The 20,970-nt window shown below is 34.5% G+C and overlaps 1 protein-coding gene across 3 annotated transcripts in view; it reads left to right on the plus strand.

Moving 5' to 3' along the window:
• Positions 1-3,868: 3,868 nt before the first annotated feature.
• Positions 3,869-20,970, plus strand: part of LOC131054653 (methylsterol monooxygenase 2-2) — a 28,433-nt gene continuing 11,331 nt past the window's right edge. The window contains exons 1-2 of one of the 3 annotated variants that reach the window (XM_057989198.2): positions 3,869-4,104; positions 6,862-6,999. In XM_057989198.2, coding sequence (XP_057845181.1) covers positions 4,078-4,104; positions 6,862-6,999 — 165 coding nt within the window. In that variant the 5' untranslated portion in view covers positions 3,869-4,077. Of the gene's footprint in view, positions 4,105-4,257; positions 4,378-6,861; positions 7,000-20,970 lie in introns of those variants that run through there. The other 2 variants (XM_057989201.2, XM_057989200.2) reach the window with 2 other exon arrangements.

The raw sequence follows: 20,970 nt of genomic DNA on the forward strand, positions 1-20,970 counted from the left end.
CAAATTAGCTCATAATTAGAACAAGATTCTTAAAATGCTTCTCCTTTAGAATTTGTTCGATCATATATTTATTACTTTTCATAACATTTGTGTGAAATTGTTTAATATGGATGAAAAATATATGAAATTTATTGAACAAAATTATGTGCATGTACTACACAATTTTCACTTTACATATTCATTATTGAACTCTTTTGACAAACAACCCCATAACTCTCTAGATGTGCATGTTGCCTAGCAGTCTATTTTTCATTAATAAATTATCACTTTTAATATCCACTTCATATTGTTCCTCCAGTTGCCCCACCATACCCTTTTACTCATTAAATTATTATTAATTATTTAACTTAAACCTAAGTGAAGTCACATAAAATTTGAATTTTTGAAGTGAAATTAAGTCAAATGATATTTACAAACTTACTTCTTATCAAAAAATTATTATCTAAGATATATATATATATATATATATATATAATTATTATCTAAGATATATATATATATATATATATATATATATATATATATATATATATATATATATATATATATATATATATATATATATAATGAGTAATTGGTCGAAGCTTGAATAGCTTTTGATTGGAGCTATGAATTAGTGGGGACGGAGCTATGAATCAATGGGGACACAGTAGGGGGCCCCATCCCCATTACATATCTTTGAATTATTATTATTATTATTATTATTATTATTATTAGATTGACCTCAAGACCTTCCCCATCCTATGGAAGGCCAAGAGTCACAACTTAGAATTCCACTTCAGATGTCCCTATTGGGAATTGAACTTGGGTCTCCACAGTGAGAACCCAATGTTTTAACCAGTTAAGCTCAACCCCTTGGACTTTAAAATTAGATATTAATATATAATTTAAAAATAAAAATAAAATGTGATTATAATTTTTAGTTTAAAATCTCATATACATGAATATCAATAAATAATATAATCATATATTTATTGTAATAATTTGTTTTAAATTCACTAATAAGATGGTGTGCATGCAATGAATCTATATCTTATAAGCTCCAAAATTTAATCTCCTTTAATAAATTTTTTTAACACTTGATAGTTAGACACTATGAACCATGTGCATTGTCCTCACGTTGTATTACCTTCAAGATGTGAGGTATAAGGTTGCTACTCAAGGGTGACGATTGTTATGCGTTGTTCCGAGAAACCCGCCTAACAAAAATATTTTTTGTAAATTATAATGTTAACAAATGTGCATCTATACTATAAAATAAATTGAAAAATTTTAAAGAAAGAAAAATAATTGGTTTTCATTGGTCTAAATAATTTTTTTTAATAATCATATAAGCACAACAAATGAATTTGTAATAGTAAACAATTAACAATTAGAAGACTGTATTAATTATAATGAATGAATAGGTAATAGAAGAATTCAATTTGTAAAAACTAGTACATACAAACGTAGTAAATAAATGAGAGGTTTAGTAAAGCTATTAATTTTATAAATTTTTGTAAACAATAAATAGTATCACTAAATTTAGATGGAATATTTAAACTTCTTGAAGGTTTGGCCAACTTCCTTGCTTTGAATAAGATTTTTATTGCTTTTAAAGTTAAAATTAGAGTTTTATTTTATTAAAATTTATTAAAAAATATAACTTTAGTAGACAAATAAGATACATAAATATTTAATAAATTAAAGGTTATTTTATTTTACTTTCAAAAAATTATTACACTAATTAATATTTTTACTTTTAATTTTATCTTATTTTTCAAATAAAATAAATTTGAAGGGATTAAATTTGGAAATTAGATCATCTAAAGAGTACTATTTGTGATATCAATCATATTTTTCAACATTTTACATGATGTATCCTTGCATGTCATGGTTTCAATAATCCATAATGTACCTTCCATCAACGGAGATATCATGAAACACTATCTTCAATGCATATATCATGCAACACTATTTCCAAAGGGACAATATTGAAACAAAAAAGAGAAAAATATGTTTAATGTACCCAACTCCACAAATATAGTGATTAATATCTTTCATTGTACAAACATTTTGTATTACTCATAGTTCTAAATAAATTTAAACTCAACCATATTTATAATTTAATTTTTTTTGGCATATATTACTATCAACATAAATGCTAATATATTGGATTAGTTAAAAATTTGTGTTCTTCAGATTAATATACTACATTTAATGTTATTTAATCATTTCATTTATTTATTTAATAATCTAATTTTGATCATATGATTACATGCAAATAAGAACTATTTAAAAAATGTTACAATGTATTCTAAATACTGAATATCTTTATAAAAACTTCATGATATAACAAAATTTAATACAATTCTTGAGTTATAAAGAAAATAATTTTTTTTTTATTATGTCAAACATATAGACACTATGAAACTTCAAGACTTACCCTAACCTTATTTTTTTCCCCTTTTCAAATTTAATTTTATAATATAATCTAGAAAACAATTAAAAGAATTGTAATGCAGTTAAAGAATTGTAATCCAAATTCACCAAAATCTTAAGGAAATTAAGCCATTCAACTTCACCAGTAGAGCAAGAGCCCATTGACACAATTTAATTTTCATTATCTCATTGATAGATAATTATAAATGTGAGTGTAATATAATTTAAAATGCATCAAAATGTATATATTCAATTAATAAACACATATAATTATAATTGAACTAAATGAATGAACAAATATGAATATTAGGTAAAAGTATATTTTAAATTTATTAAATGTTTTAAAATTATAACCAAGATGAAATGAGTGTTTATTAAATGTGGATAAAACATACTAAATATTATTTTAATGACCTAAAAATTTGCCTTAAAAAACTTATGTAATTCATATATATAATTGGTGGGAAAGCAATTTAATAATAGCAAGTTAATGAAAATTAGATCCAACAACAAGTACTAATAACTTAACATGTAAAGAAAACAATTTTTCTAAATATCTTGAAAAAAGTCTTATTAATTAATTAATGTATATATTCAATTGTTAAAGAGTAACATTTGAACTTTTTAAATACTTATGTTTATTTAATAATTAAAAAGACAATGACACTACTTTTTATTAATTAAAAGATAAAGATACTCTAGTTTTGATGATGTTTATTTTTTTTGATGGAGGTCCCTAGTGAGCTCATTTGGAACCATTCAACTTCACCAATAGACCAGAGACCCATAGACTTTGATATAAATTTTCAAATTAATTAATATTGAAAAAATTATTTCACATTACAAAAATATTTTTTAATATGTAAGATTATCCTTTTGAAAAATAAATCAATCATCTTAATACAACAACATTTTTCAAAAAAAATATCTCTTTACATCATCTTAATACAACACAACACTTTTACAAAAAAAATATCTCTTTGCATCATCTTAATACAACAAAATACTTTCAATATCTAAACAAAATACTTTTCAATATAACAAAACAGAATAAACCGTTCACTTAATACAACAAAACCTTATTATATTTTTTCCTCAAAAGTAATATATTGACAAAAAAGAAAATGAGCAAATAAAACTAAAATTCAGCCCCACAATAAAGGTGACCGTCAAATTCGAGGCAGTGGTCCCTTCTAACCCTCAAATCTCACTCTTTTAACTACAGTTGAATCTCGTTAATATTAAGGTAACCACAGTGAAAGGCTGCCAGCTAGAGTTGCTAAGTGGGAACTGGAATATCAGGTTCCCAAATGGGATATTTCTCCAGTTATAACGGTAAACTGGGTGAAAGTGAGAAAACCCTAAATACTGATTTACTTGGGATAAGGTATTTTTATTTATACACCAGTAATATAACTCGGAGCTTCATAAATATTGAAGTCATACGTGCATGCTCTTTTGCTTTTTTTGTCCGGTTCATTCCTTGTTTAACTTATTTGACAGTCTGGCACAGCTGTATTTCGAGTATTTATATTACACCAGCAGAATGACAGTTGAATCTCTTCAACTTCGGTCTTAGTTATATAGTTTAACTCTTCTTTGCTTTTTGGGGTTTAGCAATTAAGTGGCCTGCAGTGGGCTCGACTCTGGATTTTCATGGCGACGTTGGAGAGAGGCTGGCAGGTGTTTATGTTTATTCCCTCTCTTTTCTGTTTACAACTGTGTGCGAATCTTAGATATTTGTCATCGTGGCATGATTTCAATCACCCACATTACACTGAATTAATTTCGATCACCCATTTTTCATAGTGAACTATTTTCAATCTCCACATCCTTTCTGATTTTTGGTCTTCATTCACCCATGTCTCTATTGATTTTGCAGTGGAATTTGGTTTTCAATCACTCACGTCTCTACTTATTTTATTGTGGAATTTTCTAGGAGATTAATGAAGTAAGGTATACTGGAATTTGGTGCTTTTTGCAATAGGATTTAGTAATTTGCTCAAAATGAATGTTGATGTCTATTTCTTGATATCAAGAAGCAGAAATGTGATGAGTACAAGCCTCAAGCCTCTTGTGACAGTCACCATGAAAACTATGTGACCTGATCTCCTCGTATACTTTAACTGAATCTGAGATGCGTCTGCATGATATTCAGCAACTGAATTAGCAACTTTGCATCTAGATTTCTCTGTTTCTTTTCTTTTTTCATTTTCTACATATAAATCTATCTGATACATTTACATTGTCGGCATCCGTGAATACTAAATTTGTCTGATATGCACATGCTCATGCATGCTCACATCCACTCCGAAGGATTATTCAAAAATGATGGTCGGTTTAATGTGTTCATGTCAAGAAGCAGGATTGCTGTTAATGCAAAGTCACTTTAACAATCACCAGGAGAACATAAGTACCTGATCTTCCTAGTATACCTGTCATCTACAGCAGTAGAACGTATGCACCTGTAATAATCGCCAGGAGAACATATGTATCTGATCTTCCTGGTGCACCTGTTATCCACACCCAATTGGCACCTGCATCTAATTCTCTATCAGATTTGAGATATTGCTTCTTATTCTTAATTTTTTTTTAATAATTTCTTTCTGTATTTTCAGATTATCTACATCTATATGCATATGAAATTGCGTCTACTTGTGAATCCCCAATTGCAAAAGCTGCCGCATCTGTACAGATGCACACGTGCACTTGAAACTTACTGGCACCTACTTCTGCAACCTTGATTGATGTAACTTAGGTACATACACATCATGACTATCGTCCTGAACCAATATGCACTTTTCTGAATTGGAGCTACTAGATTTCAATGTACCGAAATTACCGTTTATCTGCCTTCCCATGATCTGAATGTTGATGAATTCTAGTGTCAGTTTTAAAAACTTAGGTGCTTGGAATGATTCTTTTTCTCGTATCAAAGGCAGGTGTTGGATATGTGCCATGTTTTCTAGTTTATGGCAGACAAAGTAACAGAGGGTTTGTGTGCAGTCCATATAGGCTTGTGTATGTAGGAAGATTCTGTATCGGCATTTAATAACTTGGGCATTGGCTTAGAAGCATAGTTATCAGAAAACTCATATATAGGGAAAAGGACTTCGCCCCTTATTTGGTACTCTTCTGGTGACTATATTTTTTTTTGTTGCGTACAATGCTATCCTTATTAATTTGTTTCCATACCGTAATTTGAATGGTGTTCCTGTACCCATACTAGTAACAGTGCCCTCATGTTTGCAGGTGACTGTGCTTATAAGTTCAGAACTGTTCTTATTTTACAATCTGATATTTATAAATTTAGCAGAAGCTATCATTGAAGTTTCCTGGAGATATGATAGGATCTCGCACTGTGCTTTGGTAACATGGGGAAACTGTTGAAGCCATTAATTTATTTGTGAAATGCCATTTTTTGCAAAATAATCTGAAGATGGTCCTTAAGTCCTGTTTCAGGCATGATGAAAATATTTTTTTTTGGTTAGTATTTGATGTAGAAAGCAGCTCTTGCCAGACAATTGCCTATGGAAAAAATTGAGCATCTTCAAGAAATTTGTTTTGAGTCACCATTGATGGTAGAGCTGCCAAACATCCACAAATTACCAAAACATTGATTCATTTTTTAGGGCCAGTGATATTAAAGTTCCCCTCTCCATAATGACAGTGCCAGGTTGCATATTGCTTATGCTTATTCAGACCTTTCTGCATCATCACACTTCATGATTCATCGTTAGGGCCACTGAAAATATATTTTCCATGTTCATCTTGACAGTGACAAGTTGCACAGTTGCTTATGCTTCTTCAGACTATTCAGATTGTTACTTTTAATCCCCGATCTCCTGGTATCTAGAACCAGTAGATTGGGGATTAAAAGTAATAATGCGAATGTAGCTAATAAGGTTCACTTGGCAAAGGTATGGTTTGAACATCTTGGTGGTTTGGTCCTTTCATGCAAACTATATTGCTTGTACAGTTGACACAAGGCAGGTTCCACTCTCAGGGGTAAATGGCTTTTCTTACTTTTACACATGACTTTATGATGCCAAAAATAAGTTTTGCTTCACTTTTCCTTGTTTGTTTCAGTGCCTTAATCAGATTTATTGTTAGTCCAATAATCCACATTTAAGACTGTTAGGATGAATTATGGAACATTTGGCAATGGTGTGCTTTTTATAACACTGTAAAAGAGAGAAACCTAACTTAAATAAACATTAATGAGATTTTATGTGTGTTTTTTGGGAAATTTGAAAATTGCAAACAATTTCAAGGTACCATGACATGGTTTCCTTTCGCTAAAGGAATGTTGCAAGCCATCTTATCCGTTCTTTGGAATATCATTCAAGTTAACCGACATCAACATGATATAAATATATGAAGTTCTTCTTTAAATGCTTTTACAAGTTTCCTAACCAATTTCTTTCTATGCTGGTGCAGTATCTGGTCACAAATTTTACTGACTTTCAACTGGCCTCCATAGGCAGCTTTCTTCTTCATGAAAGCATATTCTTCTTGTCTGGTCTTCCTTTTATAGTACTTGAGAGACTAGGTCTCTTGAATCAGTACAAAATCCAGGTTTCTTTTCCATTACTCCAGATTGTATCCTTCAGTTTGTTATTTGATTTGAGAATGTATTGCTTGATTAATTATAGAATGTTTTCCTCTCAATTAGCATTTATGTTTTTCTGTTTGCAACTGATGTTAAGCATTATCTCAACTTTCTTGAACTTATCATGCTATAGTGCATGGCTATCTTGCTGATGAACTACCTGGACTCTTGGTATTGTTTTCGAGATAAGTTTGATCCCTGTTGTAGAGGCATTGCCTTCTGAGAATAGAATATTAATTAGATGAAGTTTACTGGTGGTTATGCTAGTTTGCATTATTTTCATAAAAGGTGAAATCTACGTTAGATTCTACTTACTTTATCTGGAAATAAATGCAAAATCATTTTTGCATCTTAATAAATCTCGTAACTGCCTTTAGTGGTATCCATCTCTCTCTCTCTCTCTCTCTCTCTCTCTCTCTCTCTCTCTCTATACACACTATACACATACAGAGATATATATTAGAAATAGTGACTATGGAATTTTATAATCATTTGTCAACAATTATTTCAACATATCTGCCTTTTATTGTCAGTCCTGCATTTGTAAATGACTTACAAATGACCAATTCCTTTGAAAATCCTATTGCTAGAGAAGATAGTTTTCTACTGACAAAACAGTTATGATGTAATTTGAGTCAGTTTCAATGATTCTCCTATCCATTCCACTTTCAGTGACCATAAAAAGACCTTTACTTATCCTTGCCACTTAAAACAAGTTCTTGGGTTGGATGCCGTAACCCTCAACAAACCATAAGATTGGGTCATCTCTGCTGCCCCTGAAAATTGCCCCTTGGTCCAGATGGGCACATGTTCCCACAAATGGGATTGGGGTTTACTTTGCACCATTCCTTGGGTGGGCCAGTACATAAGTTTCCAATATCATTTTTTTTATCAATCACTTTATTGTGTGGCAAAGCAGAGAGAAGGCAGGGTTCAGTTTGGACAATAAATATATTTCGTGTGGTTAGACAGCATTAGCACTTCTGAAGGAAACAGGAGTATGCTTCCTTTATGATTTTTGAATGACATGGGTATTGATGGCTTCATAAATCAGAGCCATCTTTAAGAGCTTTGAGGAGAAAGGAAACACTGATGCCAAGCTTACTGCAGATTCTGGATATCAGTAAATGTGCTGATGTAGAAAGCTAAAGCAGTCCTGCCATTATTGTAAAAGTAAAAGTAAGTGATTGGAACCCTCTTAAAGATCATTAGAGAAAGCACTGGGAGGGACCAAGAAATGACTCTTTATCCATTTCTCATAAGAAAGGAATTTGTAATTTAGGATCAGCAAAAAGAAAGGTAATTTCTGTGGACCATCCTTCCTGGCTCTTTATGTTTCTATTTTGGTAGTCCATTTTCCCAAGCAGAATATTGTACTTTTCATTGACCGTGAAAGTTCCTGATCAATTTCACTCTCAATCCATGTCATCTTCTTCCAAACTGATTGTGTTTGTTTGCTGCTCCAAGATTTTCAGGGTTTATGTTTCAGCTATAGATTGTCTCCTAGTGGCCATTTTTCAAGTGATTTTCCTGCTTTGATAATAGTTTCACTGGTTTTAGATAATTGAGAGTAATCAGCTATATGGTGCCTGAGAGGTTTCTGTAGGGGTTGAAGGTCTAGGATCTCATCAGTGATCACAATTCATAATCGGAGAGAAAAAAACTGGTAAAAACTGAACCAGTCACTACACTAGCTCCCCAAAGCATTTTTTTAACTATATTCTGTTCCTTTGCTGACACTACTATATGATGTTTGCAGCTATTATATATCTCCATACAACTTCTTTTGAAATGGTCATGTTGTAGTGTCATTTTACCTAGGGAATACAGAGGAAATTGAATAAGTAGATGATCAACTATTAATGTTTCTTATTTTTGAAATTTGACAGAAAGATATGAGGATCTTCACACAAACTAACTGAAAACATCTGAGAGGGTCTTGTGTGCTAAAGAGGACTGTGAAGGCCTCTTTTCAAATTGACTATTAATTCAAATCCCTGTCCTCTGTAAGAAGGTTTCACATGGCAGAAGAAAAGATTGAAATGTTAACCATGGGCTGTAGGTTTTAATCTGCTTATAGATGTCTAATGTAAGTCTATTATGAATGCTGGTCATGAAATCATGTCATTCCAAGTTTCAATAGTTGCAACTTATAGTAAAAGAGTGAAATGGACTAAGAAACTGCTATGGATATGATGATTAACACCTTAAGCTATATAATCTATAAGTCAGAAGAGGATTCATTGATGAAAGTTGCTCTATGATGTTAAAGGTTTGGAGTCACATAGTACCATCAGCACTGAGATTTCTTCTGCATTTTGTGATTCAATCCTCAACATTATTCGATTTTGAACAAATATTATTGGTGCACAAGATGGTCATCTGAAATGATCTAAGAAAGCTACTGGAAATAACTGTGTAAATATCACATCTATAATGGTCATTTGGAACCAAATTTATTATTAGATGGCAAAAGACATTGTCTATTTGATTATCATCATTGTTAGTTGCAATTCTTGAAGCTAGAGGGAACTGATCGTGCTGCTTTCTTTGTTGTGGTTGAGGTGTGTAGAAGTCTTAAGGATTTTTTATCGTGGACGATGCTTAATGTCTGTCCACCCATCCATGACTATTCTGCAACCACATGTGACCCAGGTCCTCTTCATCTTCTCCATCAAAATATTAATCTTGGAATAGTTTTGATCCAAGATTGTTGTCCTCAATTTAGTCTCACTAGGTGGCACATATGATGGTCCTGCCCTTATTATCTTTGCCACAACTTCCTTATAATAAGGAGAGCGGGTCACATGGAATGGAATGCCATTGACAAAGAAGAGTTTGCCAGTGCAATCATTTGCCTCATCTTTTGCTTGCACATTAAATAAATCAGCCAATGTTTGTGAAGATGAACTAGCCATCTTATGTTTACCCCTCGCCTCTACTGCCCCTAAACTGGATGGAATTGGTGGCCTTTGAGTTTGCAAACTAGAAGAAGAAACCGTAGGAACCTGATAAGCCCTACTCCTATGTGGCAAAGTACATGACGTAGGTACTTCATCTTCATTGCAGCCCCATAACTTTAACATTTCAACTCTGTACTTCAAGTTTTTATTCATCTTCTTGCATACTTCTACACCTTTGCCTCGAATAAGAAGGAAGTGAGCATTAGTTTTAGTAATGCTGTCAAACCATTCAAGATTACACAAGTTGCACTTCCACTTTCTAGTGCCCCCAACTGTCCCAGGTTGTGTTGGTACCTTAGATGCAAATTGTTTCAAGGGTGATTTTGGATCAAGGGGACCCTTGGTCCATTTTTTGAGGATTTCAGAAGGGCAGTTGAAATTTCCACTCCCAACAGAACTTGTTTCAGCTTGACTTGCTCCCACTTCTTCTATGCTAGGTTCATCGGATGATTCATTTTCAATATGAATCTCAACCTCCTCATTTTAAGTCATGGTGTTAGAGCTCATTTTGGTAGTGATAATGATGCTGCAACAAACAATGTTAAAAAAGAAAACAGAGAGTTTTCAAGCAAACAATTTTTTTCCAAAGAACTTAGAAATGTATGTAAAACTAGATTTAAATTTTTTGCTTGCTTGAAGTTGAATATTAATAATCAGCATCATTATTAATGATGCTGATTATTAATATTCAACTTAAAGAAAACAAAATTTTTTCAGTTTCTAAGTTTTTTTCCTAAAATTCTTTTTTTCTAATCCCTGCAATTTGGTTCTTGAATCAAAAAATTTGACCGATTAACAAATTTTCTTTTTAAGGAATTAAGGATGGCGAATTCCTACCTTCAATCTTGAAGCAAGAATGAAGAAGCTTCCTCTAATCCTCTTCCAAGCTTGCTGATTCAACTTGCAGTCCACTTCCTTGGTTCCCAAGCTAGAGCAAATCAGATGTTTTAAGCTTTTTTGTTGTTGCAAATGACTGAAATGAGACTAAATGTCTCTTTTATGAGCTTTCTATCATTTTAGGGTTACATTTACCAAGGCACAAATATGTTTTTTAATTTTAAAAACACTTTTTTTTGCTTGCCACCGCGGGAGACGCCTGGGCGTCTCTTTCCCTATCAAGGGACGTCTAGTCATCCAAGAGACGTCTCTCTCAGGAGAGACGTCTCTCCCGTGCTCTTGGCCAGAAGAAAAATCTCTTGCTTGGCTGAGAGACGTGGCGGAGGTGGAGGGGCGGCGGAGAGACGTTTTAGACGTGTCTCCCCAGCCAAGAGACGCCCCTGTCTCGGAAACTTGTGGTTTTTTGGGGTAGACACGTTCCCGTGGAACACTGATCATTTCTAAAACCAGCTGTCAGGTGTTCCAAATCAGAATATCTGGAACAATATGCAAAACTAAATTTGGTGATACTGCATCACTGCAATGATGCAATTGCATAGTGTATACCAAAAAATTTCCCTACGTATCATTTCAGGAATGCTTACTCCACATGAAAATGAGTTAACTGATATTGAAGTTGTTTATTAAGGCAGCAGTGTCTAAATGATATGGATTTACTGCCAACCATTATTTAGTTGTTGAGAATCAGCTAAGAATGTGGTCTCCTTTCTGCTTTTCAGTGTGGAGCATTGGGTTTGTTCAGAAATTCTATTGAACTATTTTCTTGTATTTGTGAATATTGTATTCATAATTACTGTGATACTCATTATAACTTGGATGTAATCCCCTTGTACCATGGACTGATAAGCCGTGCATATTGCTGGGGCGATGCCATTAATGATTCAAAATTAAAATTGAACCTCAAGGTTTAACATTGTCAAGAACCAGAACTATATGAAAACAATTTTTTTGATTTATTCCATATTCCTAGGGATGTAATGACAAGTTCGAATATTGTTCGGTGACATTTTTGAAGTTTTGTTTGGCCAAAAAATGTGATGAGAGTACACCTGTCTATCATTCCCAATGATTTATGGAGAAACATTGGTCAGTGATTCATATTCCGAGAAATGATAGGATTTCACTGATTTTGATGGCCACCAACATAATATGGGCAAGATACAATGGCTCATTGGAGGATTCTTTTATGACGTGCATTGAAAAAAGTACTTGTGGGATTGTTGTATGGATGCTTAAAATAAGTGAAACTTTTTGGTATGTAGGCCTTTTAGCCTCTCAGTACTATTTCATGACCAACGGTACAAAAGGCCTACACATGATTAACAAATAGAAGTGGGGACCCACTAATGAAGTGGTGGTTCATGTTAGTGTCCCTGACAGTTTTGACCTTTCCCCCTGTTCAAGGGTGTTTCAAGAGCTTGGGGACAGATCAGACATCTTTGCCTGTTAAAAACAATGCTAAAATTTAGGGACATTCACCCATTTTGTGGGATGTTCATGAGGATGTGCCACCACTCCTACAACCTCGTTTTATGAGTTTTGGGAATAACTTGCTGTTCCTGCAGTGCTTAGACTGCCCTGAGGATGGCAGGCTGTCCTGAGGGTCCATCAACTGTCTCAAAAGGTGTTTGGCTGTCTCTGGCTGTTTTTCTTTTTATAATTGAAACAATACAAAAAATGTGGACATTTTAAAACATAAAAAAGTATGTGCCCAAACTATGTTCTCATCACTTTTTTTGATAAAACAGTTGCAATTAAAAAAAGTCAAAAGTTAAAAGAGTACCAATTCTTGCAGATAGAGAAATATTGTTCACCACAAGCTATGTTACCCTTTCCTACTCTTCGATTGCATTTCACCCCCTCCCAATTGTAAGGATTGTTTCTATCTTCATTCAACAAACTTGAGATGAATTTGGGTTGTGTAAACATGCTTTCAGTACTGTCAGTCCCAGCACATGTCATTCAGATCAACATCACAGTAGCAGATGCTACTGCAATCCACCAAAAGCACATGCACCATCAATATCACCATCCTGAAACACAAGGCAATTTGTTGTAGCTAACAAAAACAATGGCCACTGAACTGTAGAAACATGCTTCCCAGTCGCATTTGAAGCACACTAATGGGAATTTGGTATGGTGGAATTCTATAGAGTGTTAAGGAACCCTATCAGAAAAGAGAACTGTAAAAAATGATTTTGTGCTTTAGCTAAGTGGTTGTATGTTGTGTCTTTAAATCATCAGCCAATCAATGCAGGGGAAAGACAACATGCATTAAATGCAAACAGAAATGTTTTGAGTCAGAATCATTTTCTGTTTTGAAAGATAGGTTTTCTGGTTCAAATGGATGCTTAAAAAGAAATAGAGGAAAATGAGAACTGTGCTATTAATTCTGCCCCTACTTTTCCCAAAATGGAGCATGTTGATAGAGTTGATATGCAGTCCAAGGATGTAAAGGAATGAATGATTTTAATGGTGGAAGATCACTGGGCTGAGAAATGAGAAAAGTTATAATTTTATACATTTGAAAACAGAGTACAGTCATCCACTGAATATTCCTCTCAATAATGATTTATTCAGAGGGATTATTGGTGAATGAATGAAGTGAGTATGATGAAGGAAAATTAATTTTATTTCTCCACAAATAAATAAGAATGATGTAGTGAGCGAATTTGCTAATGGCATGAATGCTTAGAAATATGTGTTGGTGGTACCAAAATTTGAAAGCACAAATTAACCTTCCACTAGTGAAAACAAAATGGTGCACAAGAGGGATTATTGGTGAATGAATGAAGTGAGGGATTATTTGAAAGCACAAATTAACCTTCCACTAGTGAAAACAGAGTACAGTCATCCACTGAATATTCCTCTCAATAATGATTTATTCAGAGGGATTATTGGTGAATGAATGAAGTGAGTATGATGAAGGAAAATTAAATTTGAAAATTGGTTTCAGGTTGAATATAACTTCCTTCCAAACTTCCTTTCTTGTGGAGGTCTAGGAGTAAGGTAGATTTTGAGGACAGCTTCCTACAACTTTCGAGAACTATTCTCCATTTAGATGGTGGGAAATTGAAGGCTTTCAAACATGACTTAGATTTGACATTTTAGGTTAAACTAGTATTGCCCCGTTAAAGATATTAAATTATTAATTTGTAGCCCATTGAGGAGGTTTCTTCTTTCCATGCTTTTTATGTGGAGAGATTTGCCTCGTAATTCTACTCTTCAACTTAGGAATATATTCCAAATTTTCTTTATGAAATATATGATGCATTTTCTGCAAAATAAAGAAAATCAATATCCTCTCTAGCTTTTTTGAACTGTTTTCTTTATAACGAAAAACTCTTCAGTGAAAAACCAATTTTCTACTGGTAATGTAAATGAAAACCATTAACTTGTATCAAATCAATTATCATAGTCATGGATTTTTTTAATTTAACTCTAATATCATGTGTTAAGGTTTTATGATGTATATGATGAATGCCTTATCAATGCTATCATATAAACATATGGAATTTTCTATATATTTTATATTTTCCATTGTTTTTAATAGCCGTCCCCTACCTGTCCCCCATAAATGGCTCCCCCTGTCCCCTACCGCCCCTGTCCTGGTAACTTGGGGTAACATAGCTAATAATACTTTGAAAGCCATGAGGAAGTTGATCAAGGTGTGCTTTTTGCCACCTGCCCACTTGTTAAATAGAATGTTGCAACCTTTCTTTTCCCAAACTATTTTTTGTTCATCTACCAGCTGATTCGTGTTATTGATTGCATCCTACAATAATAGCCCACGTAAATCATATTCATATTGTGTATGGAACACTTTCTGTGCCATGGTCAATGTGATAACCAACTTCTCTCAATAAGGACTCAGTGCAACATTAATGCAACAATTGTAAAATTACCAAAATTAGCACATGCCAACCTAGCCTCATTTGCAATTCTCTATTCCATGCTGAAGCTTCCAACAAAGGTTTTGAATTGGAAGTGTTATGAGGAGCAAAACAATGGAACTATGGATGCCCAAATTACTTGATTCTCATATCTATGACCCAATGTAACAAGCAAAGACCATTATATAGGAAATTTCAAATATTCATATGATAACATTGATTAGGCATTCGTCATATATATTATAGAGCTTTAAAACATAACATTAGAGTTGAATTGAGATTTCACAATTCAACAAACAAATTAACAAAATTTAATTGCTTTCATTGTCAGTGTGCATATATTATACACAAATTACAACAAAATGCTCGAAGACTGCAATTTCCAACAATATAGAAAATATGTGGCTGCCCTGAATTGGCATTTGTTAACACTGCATTAAAATTGAAGTTTTGAGGATGAGTCACTATTTCTATGAGGGATTGCCTCATCTGATGGTACCCCAATCGATCCCTCTCGTGCCACCTCCTCATCAATCTCTATGGCATCTCTAGGATCAACAACCCATCATGAAGCTGAAGTCTTATGATCATGAAGTCACAAGGCACTATGTGTGACCACCAACTTCTGTGCTCATTTAAAATTAAGTCTATTCCTCTTGATAAAGTGGATGCAACTATATATGTGGACCAATTCCTTTTTGCAATGAAGGAAAAAGCAACCTATGAAAAAGGTGAACGGCAAGCATCTGCAACTATGGTGTGTCCTTGCCATGTTATGCCTGCCATCCTATAGATCTAATAGTTAGAGCTAATGTAGCTCTATCTACCTTAGCCTATGGTTTGTTAAATGTTGATTAGTGAAGATTAGGAAAGGCAAGCAATTGTGCACAAAACAAAGTTGACTTCTCACATGAATACATCTTTTGAAGGGCCTTTATCAATCCTTCTTTCATCTTTTCATTATCAAGAGGTAGTCTCCCAATGTTTGGTGAATACCATCATTTGAGATTTAGAGTAAAGGTTGGCATATGAAGTGGGGTGTTCTACTGCTGTGGTACAATGGACTTGATATGTTTCTCATATAATCCTAAATTAGGATCCCTATCATAAATTTTTTCCTTCATCCACCCACATATGCTATCAAATGTCTCATAAATCTCTCCAAAATTAGGAGAGTCCATATCAACATATCTAATGACATCTACAATAGATGAGATGGAGAAAACATGTTTGCAAACAAAAATTTCAAAAAAGAGTAAGATCGTAAAACTTTAAGGACAAAGAGTGAATGCTAGTACAAAAATGAATAAGATCACCAAGTTACAAACATTGAAAAAATGAACAGTTTAGTAAAAAAATCAGATTTCTTTTACCTCACAGTGGATCACCGATTGTCATCAAGGATTGTTTTTTTCACACATTTTCCTTTAGTACTGTTTGTATTAGGCCATCTGCACCTCTTTGGATAAACCATCATCAACTTTAGAGCCTCCTGCAGCTCAATCATCCTCTATCAGAATGAAATAACTGACATTCCTAGTCTCCACTTATTTCACCCCAATATATCTTCATTATGCCTTTCAATGCATTGTTCAATTCATGGACTTAACATGGGGTTCAAAAGATGTGTTTGTAAGAGCTCCCCACCATCATGCCTATTAATCTGCATACATGTTGAATCAGTGAAGGATGCAAACTTCAGAGAGGCAATAGAGTAGTCCTCATCCAAGTTTGCCTTATTCTCCACCACCAAATTCACCATAGAATATTCTTTATCAAGGAGGGTAATGGATAGTTTATGTTCTCTAGGGGAGTAAATGGAGGGACCAGCAAAAAGTGCATCTTTGAGCATTTGTTTGAACTTTGAGATAAAGAGAATGCGCCACATGAAGTTGGATGACATGGGTGAAGAAAAAATTGGCAATGGAAGACTGCCACTTCTCATGTTTGCATATTGAAGATATCTGCAACTATCCTCACCCTTTCATAGCATCAGTCTTTCTTTTTGCTCTTAAAGAAACATCACTGGTACTGCTAGCAACCATGGATGGCATAATTGATTGTGTAGACTCTAATGACATTCGCATACCCTTGACCTTGCTTCACCCTCCATAAACAATCTATTGTTTTCTACCTTCTCATCTCCATTTATATCTGGACAACTTTTAGTCTTGAAATGCCCAAAGAGGCGACTATATACCCTTGTTTATAAGAGCTACTTCTCCAAAAGAAAATGAGAAAGTTGACAATTTTGGAAATCAAAAAGAACCTAAGAAGGAATGGAAGGTGAAGAAAGGAAATCAAAAGGAAGAAAAATCCTTGCTTTGTAAAAGCTGCATTTCATGCACAAAATGAGAAGAGCATATGGTACGTTGGTAGTGGTTGCTCAAGCCACATGATTGGAGAAAAGAACAAGTTGAGATATGGAAGAAATGATATTGCAACCATAGTTGGAAATGACACTATCAGTTTTGATAATGGAAAGACTAAGATAGATAATGTCCTATATGTTGAAGGTCTCAAACACAACCTTTAAGTGCTAGTCAGATGTGTGATAATAGATACTATGTAGTATGTTGTATTTCACAATAAAGGATGTGAGATCAGAAAGGTTAGGAAGATGATTGCATATGCCTATAGGACTAACAACAATTTGTATATTCTTAGTGAGATAAAAGGACAAATACTGATTGAGTCAGGAAGATGAGAGTTGGCTATGGCATAAAAGGATGGGTCATATGAATTTTGATAGTCTTGTAAACCTTAGCTCCAAGCAAGTTGTAAGGGGCATGCCTAAAATTTCAAAGCCTTTAAACACCTTTTGCAAGCAGTGCCAACTAGGAAAGCAGATAAGGATGACTTTCGAAACAAAAGAGCATTTAACATCAAGACCTTTGGAGCTTGTTCATACTAACCTATGTGGACCTACAAGGACAAAAGGCTGGTTAGGTGAAAGGTATTTTATGCTACTCATTGATGATTTTACTAGAATGACTTGGGTTACCTTTTTGAAGGAGAAGTCTGAAGCTCTTGGTAGTTTTAAGACTTTAAAATCTATGGTTGAAAATAAAACTAATGTTAAGACTTAAATGCTTGAGGTTTGATAGAAGTGGTGAGTTTACTTCAAATGAGTTTGAAGAATTTTGTGAAGAACATGGCATAAAAAGACAATACTCTGCTGCAAGAGCTCCTAAACAGAATGGAGTAGTTGAAAGAAAGAATAGGACAATGCAAGAAATGACAAGGACAATGTTGAATGAGTCCAATCTGTCAAATAGATTTTGCAAAGAGGTAGTTCATAGTGCTGTTGTTATTCTTTATAGAGCATAGCTAAGATAAAATAGTATAAAGACTCCATATGAGCTTTGGATAGGCAAATTTGCATTTGTTAGTCACGTCAAGGTTTTTGGAAGTAAATGTTACATAAGAAGAGATGAAGACAACCTTGACAAGTTTGATGCAAGGTCAAGTGAAGGATACTTTGTTGGCTATTGTTCTAGAAGCAAAGCCTATAAATGTTATAACATGAGATTGTAAAGGATAGTTGAAGGCATAAATGTTAAGGTTGAAGGGTCACATCCTGTGTCACTACTTGACACTGGTTCAGATGACTTAGAAATAATACACAAATTAGTTGAAGAAGAGTCCACAAGGAAAGACGCAAAGGCACCTGCAAGGTATGTGCAGAGAGACCACTTTGAAGAACAAATTATTGGAGATAAGGATGTTGGAGTTTAGACTAGGAGAAAGGTAGGAAAGACTTCTCAATCAAAAAAATTCTCTCTACTCTCCATGATTGAACCTAAGTATTTCTTAGAAGCCAACAAGGATGAAAGTTGGGTTGAAGCCGTGCAAGAGGAACTAAAATAGATAGAAAGAATGATACTTGGGAACTTGTCCCTAGGCCTAAAGACAAGAATGCCATTGGGACTAATTGGGTGTTTAGTAACAAATTGAATGGGGATGGCCAATTGGTCAGAGACAAAGCAAGACTTGTTTGCAAAGGATATGCTTAGGTAGAAGGTATTGATTTTGAAGAAACTTTTGCTCCTATGGCAAGGCTAGAAGCAATCAAAATGTTCTTAACATTCTCAATCTACAAGGACTTCAAGTGTACCAAAAGGATGTCAAGTTTGCATTTCTGAATGGAAATCTTGAAAAAGTGTATATCGAAAAGCCATAAGGACTTTAGTCTGTAGAAGATGAAGATTTTGTGTGTAAAATGAAAAAGTCACCATATGGATTGAAATAGGCCCCTCGAGCTTTCTATGCTAGACTGGATTCATATTTATTGCAACAATAATTCAGAAGAGGTATTGCAGATAGCAACTTATACATCAAAACATAAGTAGATCATCAATTGGTTGTAGTTGTATATGTTGATGACATCATCTTTGGTGGAAGAAGTGACAACGTGCAAGGACTTTGCAGAAGAAATGCAAAAAGGATTTGAAATGCTCATGCTAGGTGAATTATCCTTTTTCTGTGGTTTGCACATTGCTCAGTCTGATAAAGGTATTTTCATTTGTCAAACCAAGTATGTGAAAGAGATGTTGAAAAGCTTGTAAACTGAGTAAGGATGATGAATCTCCTATGGTTGATCAATCTCTATATAGGTCTATGATTGGGAGCTTATTACATCTAACTGCATCTAGGCTTGATATCATGCAAATATTATGCATGGTGTTAAGATTCCAAGCAGCTCTAAAAGAAACACATGTGAAGGCAATAAAAAGCAGTGTTCCACGGGCGTCGGGGATGGGGGGACGCGTCTCCGGGACGGGGGGACCAAGGGTCTAAATTTGGGGACGGCGGGGGGGCGGCGGGGTGGTGGTGCTCATATACTTATACATATACATATAGTACTTGAAAAACTAGTTTTGAAAAGATGTATAACAGTATAATAGTATAAGAATTAGATTTCAAATGAAACTATAGGAAATACCAAGATTACTTAGATTAGTAATACGTAACTAATTGCTAAAAGTAAATAAAATTTGACAAATGAAATTGTCAAATTGGAGATTTCTCATTTCTATCATATGAATATCGAAAAAGGAAAACGAAAATAGTAAAATACGAATATCTGATGCCATTGCAAAGTCTATAATAATAAAGATTATTACATGATTCATCATTACAATGAGTAGCCAAATACAAATACGTGTAGCAATAGCATTACAAAAGAGACTAGAGTCAAATACAAAATGACAAAACTGAAAACTCAAAATGTAGCTAATGGAGGCCTCTAATCATCTGCGAACTCCTCCTCATTGGAATTGCTGGACTCTTGAGGATCAAGGTCCCTCAAGCTCACACCAACTAGCCTTGCATCTGAAGTGGTAGGATCATCCTCATCAATCTGTGAAGGCTCCTCTGGCTCTACATCCCATCGTGCCGCTGGACTCTCCTTGTACACAAGTGTCTTGCGGTCCATGAGACGCAAAGCATTGTGTACAGCCACAAGCTTCTCTGCTCTCTTAGAGGTAAGTCTGTTCCTCTTAAGAGAGTGGATGAAGCTATATGTAGACCAGTTCCTTTCAGCAGCTGAAGAACTAGAAACCTGGGATAGCAGACGGATGGCTAGAGTGGTGGTCAAAGATTTCGGGCCATGACAATTCCACCGTAAAAGTGGGTCCTCCTGTGCCATGTTGTCTATATCCATCTTTGCCGCATCTGAATAACCTCTAAGAGTGGCAAATCTTCCCCACTCAGTGCGCATTGTGCTGGCATCTTTGGAATCAAACATCTTCTCTATGCACCTAAAGAAACCCGCCTTCACCTCATCATCCTGAATCGGTGTTAGTCTACCCGGTCTAGCCTTGTACCACTTAGGATTCAAGGCAAAGGCAGCCATATGCAAAGGAGTGTTCAACTTGTCCCATCTACGTTGAATGATAGGCTGGATTTGCTCATTGTAGAATGCTAAAGAGGGGTCCTTCACTCGCATAACAGCCCTCATCTGGTCAAGCATAGAGTCAATGCACTCATACACCTCTCCAAGGTTAGGTGCATCCCCATCCCCATATCTGATCACCTGGAATATTGGAGAAATGATAGAGACAATGTAATTCGCATCAGTCCAAAACACATCACTCTTCACTATCTCCTTCACCCTTCTCCCTTGCTCTGTCTTGGCCTCAACCCACCTATTCCACTCATTAGTCATAACCATGAGTTGCAA

This window comes from Cryptomeria japonica, chromosome 8, assembly GCF_030272615.1.
Source record: "Cryptomeria japonica chromosome 8, Sugi_1.0, whole genome shotgun sequence".
Taxonomy (NCBI): Eukaryota; Viridiplantae; Streptophyta; class Pinopsida; order Cupressales; family Cupressaceae; genus Cryptomeria; species Cryptomeria japonica.